Raw genomic sequence first — 12528 nt, forward strand, 5'->3', positions numbered from 1 at the left:
AAAATAGTCGTGGAACGTAGTTTGAATCGGTGCATGAAGGGGCGGTGAGGTCGGGGGTTTAGCGCCAAGTTAAAGCTACTCCTCCCTGACGTTGATGCTTCCACTCATCTGTTCTGTTCAAGGCGCCAGCTCAGAGGAACTAGCCCGGCCTCGACACACACACATACACCGCAGCTCCGAGTCCCAGCTACCGCCAGTCGAGTTTTAAACACGTTTTTTATTTCCTAGACGTGGATAAGGGTGAACTTAAAGAGCAGCATCTTGAGGTGAGTGGTCGAAACTTTGTCATTGTGCCGAGTTAGCAATGTTCGGCTAGTTTCAACTTTGCTCTGCTAGCTAAGCTGACTTCAATGCTAGCTAAAGTGCAACATGCTGTAACATTGCTAACGCGGGTGAAGTTTGGGTGCTGGATGTTGCCTGTGTGCACGATGTTAGCGATGTTAAATGACATGTTGAGAAATCAGGCGTCCCTGCTGGGTCCTTCGGCCATTATGTGACAAGCCAGCTGTCCAAAGTTACTGGAGGGAAATAACGAGGTTCCTCTCACAAATACGCCATGTAACCACGTTTACCCGATTATACAGTGTGTGATGTGTGTCTCAGCCTGTTTTCGTGAATATCCCTGAATGATGAGGTACTTTTTGCCGACTTTTAACATTGCGTACTGAACCCATTTCCCCGCGCCAGGCTGAGCTGGGCTTTGTCAGGAGGAGGGAGTTGAGAGTGGGGGTTGGGACTTTATGAATGTGTTATTTTAAGTCTCCATATATAACATTTCTCATTCTTAGGTTTGCTCAGAAAGCGGCATCCACCACCTCAAGAGTATAATGCGAGGAAAACGGTGAGTTTCTGTGCAGTATTCGTGCCTCTACCAAACGCGTCAATCAAAGTGTGACGCCAGAAAGGAAAGTTGGGCTGATGGGGCTTTAGCCATCCGGCTAGTTAGCCTGTTGGTACAGGACAATACGCTTGAGCACAATATCATGTTTATCCAAGCTTGTTAGCATGTTCTGTGTTCACACCGCAGACTTATAGCCACGTTTTGTTCTGTGTTTTTGTAGGGAAGAGACAGAACCGAAGTCTGTCGCTCCCGAGGCGCCCAAGGAAAACACAGTGCGACCTAGAAAGAGGAAGGCAGATGTTGCCATTGTAAGTAGCCTGAAAGGCTTGGAGACTAGCTTGTAACAGCTCTAAACCATATTTCCCAGCTCATGAATAAGCCAAGTAGCAGTGTGTCTTGATTCAATTTAAGTATTGCTAATAGATGCAGCTGGTATTGTGCTGCATATGACTGTGGTTTCATTTACTTTATTGGTGCTTACAAAGCAAAACACCCCCAAAACTAGATTCAGCTTCTACCTTTCACAGGCTCTAATGTGCTGTAGAAAAGATGATTTGATTTGAACCAGCTCTGTGTCGTTTGTGAATTGATTGACACTGAGAATAATATATATTTTTTTTATCTTTGAACCTCAGCACTTACAAGATCTGGACGAAGAAGTAGCAGAGATGACAAAGAAGAAGCAGCGCGAGTGTGAAGTGAGCTTCAACATCTCCTTGCACTTGTGTCAAAATGTGCCTCGTCCAGTGTTTGACTTCTGTTCATATATCAATTGTCAGAGTCTCACCACTTGATCTGTGTTCTATCAAATCTAACAATGCTGGTACACAAGTTGTATTGTGTCAACTATGTATGAGCTGATCTGTTTCAGGCTTTATTTGCAGTCATCTTCTTTGGCCTCACTGTGACATGTGTCTTTACTGTGTCAATCTAGAATTTTTCTACTTATATTTGTGCTCTCTTTTTTTTTCTCTCTCTCTCTCTTTTTTTCTGTGCAGGTGGGGTGGAGTCCTGATGCTGGTTACACAAGTCCACACAGGTGGATCCCCACACCTGATCAGGAAGAGTACCAACCAGTTTCTGTGATGAACGCGGGCTTCCCTCACTACAACTTCAACAACATATTTGCAACCCCCGTGCATTGTGCTCCGCTCCCTGCACTGTGGTGAGTACTGTTACTGTGTGGTTGATATTAAATATTTTTTTAATTTAGGTTTCATATCCTGTTGTCATCTGTGCTTGCTCTATATCAAAGCATGCATTTATCGGACAATTTCATGGCTAAGCCTTCATAAACAGTTTAACGTTAATTCAGAATTTTGGAGTGATGTGAAAGACAACTCTGTCCTCTGTCATTAAAACCAAAATAACTACTTATCATAAGGAAGACTGCTTTTTTTTTTTTTATTACTCTAGCAGAATTCCAGAGACCTTGAAAGTCTGTGACAAGCAGCAGTAGAGCACCCCTATGGTGAAGCCTTATGAACATATGTCAGATTGGTTTTCCTTTAATTAGTCACTCACATGTACTTATTGCAGAAAACTCATATGTCTTCTTTGTAAGTATGTTACTGTAATTTTTGGACTATTGAGCGCACCTGAATATAAGCTGCACCCAATAACTTTAAATAGGAAAAAATAATTGTACATATATAGGCCACACTTGTCTCCAACACAGAAAGATTTTTGTTAAAACTTTTAATTAAATACGTACTGGTAACATACACAAGTAAATGCTTTTTTCCGAACAGTGCCTGTAACACGGCTGGTTAAAAAAAAAAAAAATACAGTAACCTACCAGGAAAAATCATTGCTCGCTATCTTCATGTTCCTCATGCGCACTAAAACCACTAAAGTCGTCCTTTCAGTGTCGGAATTGAACAGCCTCAGAATTACTTTGTCGCACACTTCCTCAGGCTCTCGTTCGTTGTCACTCTCAATGTCACTTTTGTCTTGAGGCAGATTTGTAAAAATTGCAAAAATCCATAAATTAGCCGCATCATAGTTTAAGCCACAGTGTTCAAAGCGTGTGAAAAAAGCGGTGGCTTATAGTCCGGAAATTATGGTAATTTTTTATTTTTTTTGTCCGAGGGACATCGTGCTTCATGTTCAATTGATTTTTGCACACGTTGTACAACAGGGAAGGCAGTTGAGAGTTGAATTCTTTCATTTTTTAACAAATGTGTCCATCTGTCAGCTGGGCTAGTAAGGATGTGGTGTGGAACAACATGTTGGAGAAGGACAAGACCTACACCAGAGACGTCCATATGATGGAAAAGCATCCTCATCTGCAGCCCAAGATGAGGGCAATTCTCCTGGACTGGCTAATGGAGGTTTGTAGTATGTCTTAACCAAATACTGAAATGGTTTTGATCATTTCAGCTGTAAAAACACTATCCAATGTTTCATGACATCTTAGAGACAAAAAATAGATCTGTCTGCAACTAAAGACAATTTTATGATCCATTAATCTACATGTTATTTTCTCAATTGGGTCTCTGGGAAACAGGGCTCCAGACTATCTTTTACACTGGTTGCACTGGTGTGCATGACCTTTCCATTTAGGTGCACCAGCACATCATTTTGCTGCACTACAATTTTTGTGGTTCCTTTTGGTGCCACAAAAGTATGTGTGACCACTGAGTTTCTTTGTTTTGCTGATAAGAAGAGGATGCCATGATGCCATGATCCCTGCTTAGTCAGACAGAAACAAATGACTGTAATTGGTTTCCCGTCGTAGTTCTTTCCACCTAAGAATAGAACAAACGAGCTGATAATGTATATGGACAGTTGGTGTGGAGCGAACAGCACAGACGCTGTGCTATATTTCTTTCCTTTCATTGACAACAAATAGCAATACTGCAGTGTTAAAAAAAAAAGAGAAATCGGCCAAAGCATCCCACAGGGCAGGCACTCATTAGTTTGCAATGTAACCGGGAATGTGAGAGGGGTAAATGCTTATAGTGTCAGTCCATGTCCATTCTGACAGAAATAAATGTGACAAGATGTCAACCATAGGCTGTATTATCAAAGGTGCTATCGATACCTCCATAAATATATATATATAAAATATTAGTATCTGTTGCCCTAATATCACCCTCATTGAAATATTTTGCACTTGCTTTCCCTTTTCAAGGACAAAGTACAAAGTTGAATCTGAAGATACAAAGATTACTGGGTGTGAAAACATTGAATTGTCAAAATGTTTTTTACAGTGGAAAAACATATGATTTTAACCATTATTACACTGAAGGTGAAAAATGAGCTGCTGAGTTTTCCTATCTTTGGAATGGATATAGTCCCCATATAATATAATAATATATAATCACACTCAATATAAACCCTATCTGCTTTCGCCTTTTGGTTTCAGTTCTTCTTCATATCAAGAAAAAAATTGCTGTCATTAACCATGATACGGGCTGCGTATCAGTAATAGGGAACCTTATCAGACTGATGCAAGCCTGAGGTCTGTTTCAATAGAGCACACTTGTAAGTTTAAACAACTGTGCTTATTCTTTATATATCCCACCATTGTTGAATTATGAGCGCTGTTGCTGGGATTTTACATAGTTTATTAATTAACTAGCTACTGCAACCTGCACTTTCTACACTGCACACAGCTGACTGGGGCTTCTATGAAGTCACAGAGGGAACTACCACACACCCACAAACACACACACATGTACTGGTGCAATTGGTTCAACAGCTCTTAACAGTTTAATTCAAGCTCTGGTTTAAATTTAGACTCGACACAGTTTCATCAGTCACATCTGCTGTGGTTCAATACATTATCTCTGTGTTCCTTTTTTTTCCATAGGCTATCTGGAAATGACAAAATCCAGGGACAGTTTTGACCTCAATAACAGTCAAAAGCTACATAGTCATAGGAACATATTTTTGAGCATTTAAAAATCAATAAAGCAGCTGCAAATGATGCAAGTCGGAATTGCCGACATAATGTCAAACTGCATTTACATTTTTTGCAGTGATGAGACAGACAGCGACATTTATTGCTGTTTAAATCACCCTCTTATAACCTTTTGTTTTATTAATTTTTAAACAAATGAAATGTTTAAAATACATTCACAGCTTTGTCCGTCAGGAAATGACTGACACAAATGTACCTGTTTCAAGTGATTTGCCATTTTTTGCTGAGCAAATGATTCCATACAAACTTAGCATGTAGCTTTGTTGGGGCTGTGCTTCAAAATGCTGTCATACTTTATATTCCTTCTAAGACATGGTTATAGCTAACCTAGTGTACCATTCACTCACTTCATCTCTGGTTTCAGCTTCTCTCAACAGTTAACCACCTGCGCATGTTATTTATGATCAGCCCTGGTAGAAAATAAAAAAATACGTATAAGATTCTAATTCCTCATTGATTTATTTTCTTTTATCCCTGGGCGTTTTTGTAAGCTGACTGACAAAGATAAAAAAGACTGCTTATCGTGCAGAATCTGTCAGCTGAGGGGTGTCCAACAGATGATTTGACTCATTGACTTCTAGAGTGTAGCTTTGTGCTGCACACAGTTATTCCTTTATTGCCACTTAGACTACACTTTGCTGAAGTTACATCAACCTCGTCAGTGGAACCAGCTTCTCAGTTGAGCTCTCTGTTAAATTGAAAGCAACATTGCCTTGAGGGAAGCTCAACCTAAAGGAATACATATTGTTTCAACATTATTGTGAACTTCCTTATCTTATTTGGTGTCCACATTCACATTAGTAAATGTCAGTAGATATGGTTTAAGGTCTTGGGACACCACTAACAAAAGTGATTTTCTGTTTGTGTGCATGTTGTAGGTGAGTGAGGTGTACAAACTGCACAGAGAGACATATCACCTGGCTCAGGACTACTTTGATCGTTTCATGGCAACACAGAGAAATGTCTTCAAATCTACGCTTCAGCTCATAGGCATCACTTGTCTTTTCATTGCTGCCAAAGTAGAGGTAAGACTGTTTGGATTGTTACAGGACAGCAAAATGAATTTTGATTTTCTGTTCTTTCTTGGTCTTTGTCAGGGTTTGTCTAAGACATATAGTCATAACTGCATTTCCCATTTCTGCATTGTTACACAAGATTTGTTGTTAAAATGCTTTTGCGTTGCTTTCTCCTAGGAGATGTATCCTCCCAAGGTCCACCAGTTTGCTTATGTTACTGATGAAGTCTGCACAGAAGATGAGATCCTCTCTATGGAAGTCATTATTATGAAGGTAAAGACCACACACATTACTCCATGACACGTCAGCATGAACTGGTCTGCATTTACACTCATACCCATGCTGTGAAATAGTGCAGTGGACACTCTGCTTTGGCTGTTGGTGGATTAGGAGGCAGTAGGTACTGTAATACCCAACCCAAAAAACTATACAGTAACATGTTACCATAAGATTTGTCTCATTGTTCTACTTTAACAGCTCATCAAATAACAAATAAAATGGAGCATTTTACAGTTTTGCTTTTTTGTTGGTTTTCTTCTACAATGCTGTGTATTGCAAACAAACTGTGTCAGATCCTCAAGCAGAATGTAATATAATATGAATCTAACCAAACAACAAAATTGTATATTAAACATATGCAACCTTAGTAAACAGAATAAGTTTCAAATCATATGCAAAAATTCCAATTAATACAAACTAGTTTGTGTGAAAAAGTATCTGCCTCTTGGTTAATAGGTCTATAAACTATCAAACTACATTGATAACTGGCTGCAGCTGGATGAGATCCAATCAGGCCTTATTACTACCCGCCTTGTTAAAGCAAATCGCCGCTTAATGAGACCATTTTTAGAAACATGAAGTTGGCTAAAACCAGTAGCACGCTGCCAAAATCAAAAGAAACTCCAAAAGAGACAAGAAGGAAGATAATTAAAATACATCAGTCGGGAAGCGATTACAAAGCCATTTCTAAGGCTCCGGGACTCACAGTGAAGAGAAATACTCAGCAAGTAGAGAAGATTTTGGAGCACCCATGAGTGAAGTCTTTCAAAATATCCTCAAGAACACTGAAATGACTCACTCAGGAAGTCGCAAAACACTGCAAATCTCTTTCATCTTAGTAAAGGTCAGTGTACATGAGACAAAAACCGCTGATAAACCAGAAGAACATAAAGGCTCATCTGAAGTTTACCACATAACACTGATGACCCTCAAACCTTTAGGGAGAATGTTCTGTGGACCAATGAGACAAAAGGTGAACTGTTTGTAGATTTTAGTCCACGGTTTAATCTGAGATACATATGAAAGTAGAAGAAATCAGGGAGTCGAATACTATCGTGGCACTGCATAAAGAAGTTCTCTTGCAGGTGGGGCAAACAGTGTGCAGATAAATATTACAATAAAAAGTAAGAACGCATAAAGAGCCTTCTCAAAGCATTACAGCAGTGTGTAGTAAAAGCCTTCCCAGTGCAGCTGATTTGGCCTCATTTTCCTCCTGCAGGGGGTCAGAGTTGGCCAATGTGATACATACAAAAACTGGCTTTGTGATTTTTATTACTAACTTTCATCTTTTAAGGGAAAACAGATAAATATATATGTATAAAATATACAGAAGGAGAATGACATGTCTAGAGATCAATTAATAACAGATTCAAGGCCTTCCCAACATGCTCACAGTGGTAATCAAATCATTATTTTTTATATTGTGTGTGTTTCATATTTCTACAACCTGAGACACCATGTAATCCATGTTCTACCAGGTCTTCCACTAAGCTTGTGAGGACTTCCCCATGAGGGGTTGATGCAGTCACCTCACTGCAGTGATGACAGTGGACACAAGTGCTACCACTGTAGAACTTTGAATAGTGTTATTTGTAATAGTGCGGCTCCTTAGATACCTAAATCACTAGTAGACAGTACACATTATTTCTATTTGTTTTGTTCCCTGAAATGTCCAAAAAGTCATTGTTCTGTTGTGACATCCTTGAAACCGTACAAATGCTTAAATTTAAAATTTACTGGCGCTGTCATTGTTGGTTTTCCGTCTCCAACACGTCTCTTGTCTGCTCTTTCTTTCTCCTCTAACGCAGGAGCTGAATTGGATCCTCAGCCCTCAGACTCCCATCTCCTGGCTCAATGTTTACATGCAGGTGGCCTACCTGAAAGAGACAGATGAGCTGCTCATCCCCAGATACCCTCAGGCTACCTTCACACAGATTGCAGAGGTATGTTGCATGGGTGTGCACATGGTTTTCTTTTTTTTTTTTCATTTCTAATTTTGTCAGAGTGAAGCCCAAAATTATTCATACACATGACATATTTTGATTTATAGTTAATTTCTTTGACCAATAGGTTTCTTATGGCTGGAAATGACAGAAGACAGTGAACAAGCTGCAATACAATACATTGTGTTAGAAATTCCTATTCAGTTATTCTTGTTGCTGCCTTACGGTTGTGCAGTGTAACGTTGTCGAGGAAATAAAGTCTGTTCATTAAAAATATTTATTGTTCAAAAAAGACTGACAGTATTTCTGTAGGTACAATTCTGTTCTGTATACATGTTTGACCTTAAATCATGATTATTTGCTGTTTTTCAAGAAGAATCTTCTCTTCCTTACATACGTGCAGTATTGTTTGCTGATGATTGATTTTCCTTGTTTTTCTAGTTGTTGGACCTGTGTATGCTAGACATACGTTGTCTTGAGTTTTCCAATGGCATACTTGCTGCTTCAGCGCTGTTTCATTTCTCCTCTGTGGAGGTGGTGGAAAATGTCTCAGGTAACTAACAAACTAAAAGCAGCACAGTTGTTCATTTTTGCTGTGTTTGTTTCCTGCTAGCGTGACCGTTGCGTCGCCATCATTTTGTTCATACTCTCTCTGCCCATGCAGCTCTGAAGAGGGTGGAGGTGGAGGAGTGTGTCAGGTGGATGGTGCCATTTGCCATGGCGCTGCGGGAGGTTGGCGGGTCCTCAATGAAAACATTCACAGGAATCCCAGCAGAAGACATGCACAACATTCAGACCCATGCCACCTACCTTACATGGCTGGTAAGTAAAAGTATTAAAATGAGAAGAGATGGAAAACTGGAATAGTTGTGGGGAAAAAAATCTTCCACTATTAAAAGTAACTGCAGTCGTGACTCGATAATCCGACACTAAATGTAAAACCTTCTTTTATGTCGGATAGCAAGGCTGTCGGATTGTTAAGGAGGTCCAGATGCAAGGAGAGCTTGATGCTTGAAGGGTCATTTGTTGTTATTTATTGTTCATAGTTGTTGTAATAACTAGTAGTGCTGGTCCAAATAGCACTTTCTGGTCTCTGGATATTCAGGCCCAATAAATGATGAATATCCAAATATTCGGTGCGGTCGGGGGGGACACTTCCACCCCAGAGGTTCGCTCCAACAGGGTGGAAGTGGCCGGAACGCACAGACAGTATTTGGCTGCTGATGCTAGTTTAGTTAGCAGTGACAGTTCTGTTACCACCATCGGTGGCGGCAGCAGCGACAGCAGCGCCACTCGTCCGCCACCACCACCATCCGTGTCTACTTCCGCAAACACTGAGCACGCTCACTGCGTGTGACGTCGTCGTGTCCTCTTCTGCGCATGCGGGACACTTTTAGGTCGTGTGAAGTTCACACAGCAGATCACATACAAGTTGGATTTAATTGGAAATGTGAACGAACTCGCCAAAAAATTCGATTTCACAAAAAAATCCAAATTGAGCATTAAGTCCTGCAGTCTGAACGTAGCCAATCTGTCAGATTGTTAAGTCAGAAAATACGCCGTTATCCTTTTTTGTGACATAAAATGTCATGTCGAAGTCGGAATCCAAGGCTGTCGGTATGTTAAGGCTATTTTTCATGGGTTCCGCTTGTTTTTCCTAAAAATCTGTTGGATAGCAAGGTTTTCAGATTGTTAAGGGTCGGATTATCGAGTTACGACTGTACTTAAAATCTAATTTAAAGTCTGTGAACTCTACCATCTGAGTGAGTAAAATGTGTATTTAACCTACGACTTAACCTATCCACATATAACACCATGTCTTTTTTAGGGCTAATGATGATATCAACAAATGTTAAATAAGCTCCTGGAAAAGCCTCATTCATAGCTTTTATTGAAAATGTCCGTTCAGTAATTAGGCACAATATTTGTGTTTCTGCCATATATATTGTGATATGAAAAACAGCTTCATAAATATAGTCTAGGTACAACTTAACTGTAAGCTGTAGTCTGGCCAAAGCACTGCAGTCTGGTCCACTTGTTCAGGACAGCAGCCTTCACTGTGCTTAATGCATTCCATGTTGTACAGACCTAATGTCTCTCAGCTAGATCCCAAGCTTCTCTCATCCCTGCTGCTGTTTTTTTTCCCCTTTTTTAAACATCCAGGGGAAAATGCAATTTGCCAACAGCATGTTTTTAGTTGGGTGTCCTCATTAATAAAGTGGGCAGTCAGACTTATGTAGACTGTACCTAAATTCTGTTATAGCTGCATAATACTTTGCTTAGAACAACTCTGTTTTAACCCTGCATTATTCCTGCAACTCCAGGATAGCAAAAGTTAGTATGTGATGGTGTTGCATACTGTGTGTCAAGTGACTAGATCTTTCTTTTTTTTTTTAAAAAACAAGTTTTTTTTTTTACACTGGCAACGTAAATGTATTTTATATTTGTTTTACTCTGGATGACAGTCAGATCAGATCTGGCTTTGCATATGTCACACAGAGCTTTGTAGTGTTGATTTAAATGGTTAAACAGATTTGTGTTGCCTTGTGTCAGTGGCAATAGTTGCAAGACACAAAGTATGCCATTTTGGTTAACATTATCCTGTCGGTAGCCAAAATATTTCAGAACACCTGGTGTCTGATTTCTTTCTCCAGCCAAACTTTCTTTTTTTAGTGTTTCCTTTGCATTTTGTTGTTCACACGATGAGCCTGTAAGTCATGCCTGGATGTCAACAAACTGTCTAGTAAATATAGTTTAAAAAAAAACAAACAAAAGAAACTCAGTGTAGTCAAAAACCCTTAAATCAGAGTAAATGGTTCTACCAGACTTCTCTTCTAGATTAGTTATGGAAAATGAGAGCTGCCCAAATTTTCTTTTTGTATTAAGCAGCACATTGCACTTCCTGCAGTATGACTATTGCACATTTGCACATCACATTGTTAATGCTGAAACAATATATCATGTGGTCTAACTATGCTGGTATAATTTCCACAGTGGACCTGGTTTGCCTCCAGTTGTGACACCACAAAATTCTGCTTTCAGGCAATTTAACGTGTGTTTCTGTTGTGTACAGGACAAGGCCTACTCTTACCAGGATGTGGAGTTGGAGCGCCATAGCAACTGTCCTGTCCCTTCAGGTGTCCTGACTCCACCTCTGAGCAGTGAGAAAACTGAAGACTTGCTTCGAGTGGATGCTGCAGTACTGAAAATCAAACCGAGGATGCGTACTCCATCCCCACAAAGGCACCTTCCACAGTAGCAATACACTGAAACTGACAAGACAAAGGCAGATCATAATTAGATTTTTGCCTTTTAGCTGTACGTGGAAGAAAGGAACCTCTGATGTGTTGACTCAGAACAGCGACACCCTTCAATGCATATGCACAAGTTGGATTTTCAGCGGGGCAACATTGATGGAAACTGTGTTTTATCTTTTCAAAGTCATGCTGACTATTTGGATCCGGATGTTTTTTTAATGTCTTTGTATTTGGTGCACACAGACTTTAATTTTGGGAAACACTGAGACCTGTTGGTTTCACCCTCTTCCTTACAGGAATCTAACATATTTAACCTTCGGGTTTGGATGAACACACAAGCAAAGGGCTGTTGGAATGGGATGGCCCTCCAGGAGATTTTGTTTTTAATAGCATTGCACCCAAATGTTTGCATTAATTACCAACCAACCACACCTGCATTGTGTGGCCGCCATTTTTATTTTCTATGCAGAGACTAAACATGAGTGGACATTTTCTGGAGTCTCTACTTGATCTAGTGTGCGTGGGTGTGTGTGTTTGTTTTAACAGTGATTGGTGTTTTTTTTTTTTTTTCTTTTAATCTGTTAGTGGCCTCATTTGCCCAAAAACTATTTCTAGGGTCATCATTGGCTCTATTTGCTGCTATAAAGTGGGCTTTGCATGATGGGAAGTGTGTGTATGTGTCTGTGTGCAAGAAATAATGTGTGGCTCTTATTTTTTGGTTCTACTCTTGCCATTTTTATTGGACAAAACATGGCCATGTTTTGCTTGTGGACCAGTAGCTTGGCTACCTCAACAGACAAGTGAACCAGCCAGGCTTCAGAAGCTAAAATATTGATTGTATTTAACTTTTATTTTTATCCCAGCCGGCAGATTGTTTGCCTACCACCAAAATGTAAGATTTCTATCTGAATTTTTTTTTTTAAATAAAATGCTGCTACATATTTTCCATTAAAGAAAGTTTTGAAGAATGTTTTAAGTCATAGCATTTTGTCATTTTATAGACTAGTCTTTTTAAAATGAAAGCGCACAAGACCATTTTGACAAATGTTTAAATAAATTCTGTTGGTGTTCATTTGTGACATGGCTGTAACTAGCTCATGTACTGTGTTCTGCTTTACTCCTTAAGGAATCATAGATACACAGAGGCTTTATTCCACTAGGTGTCAGTGTGATGCTGTGAGTTTGATTGCATTCTCAGTGTATATAGCAATAGTAAGTCAAATACTGAAACATGCAGCTTGTACAAAAACTCACTTTTAACCCA

General features: G+C 39.7%; 1 protein-coding gene across 1 annotated transcript; it reads left to right on the top strand.

Annotated features, from left to right (window-relative positions):
- Positions 1-156: 156 nt before the first annotated feature.
- ccne1 (cyclin E1) lies at positions 157-12217 on the top strand. The gene is made up of 12 exons (XM_008279350.1): positions 157-266; positions 789-841; positions 1062-1149; positions 1477-1539; positions 1840-2006; positions 3039-3174; positions 5648-5794; positions 5963-6058; positions 7873-8007; positions 8449-8560; positions 8672-8829; positions 11081-12217. The coding sequence occupies exons 2-12, from the start codon at positions 828-830 to the stop codon at positions 11264-11266; spliced, it is 1302 nt and encodes a 433-aa protein (XP_008277572.1). The 5' UTR covers positions 157-266; positions 789-827; the 3' UTR covers positions 11267-12217.
- Positions 12218-12528: the final 311 nt, after the last annotated feature.

This window comes from Stegastes partitus, unplaced genomic scaffold (assembly GCF_000690725.1).
Source record: "Stegastes partitus isolate 25-593 unplaced genomic scaffold, Stegastes_partitus-1.0.2 Scaffold156, whole genome shotgun sequence".
NCBI classification, from domain to species: domain Eukaryota; kingdom Metazoa; phylum Chordata; class Actinopteri; family Pomacentridae; genus Stegastes; species Stegastes partitus.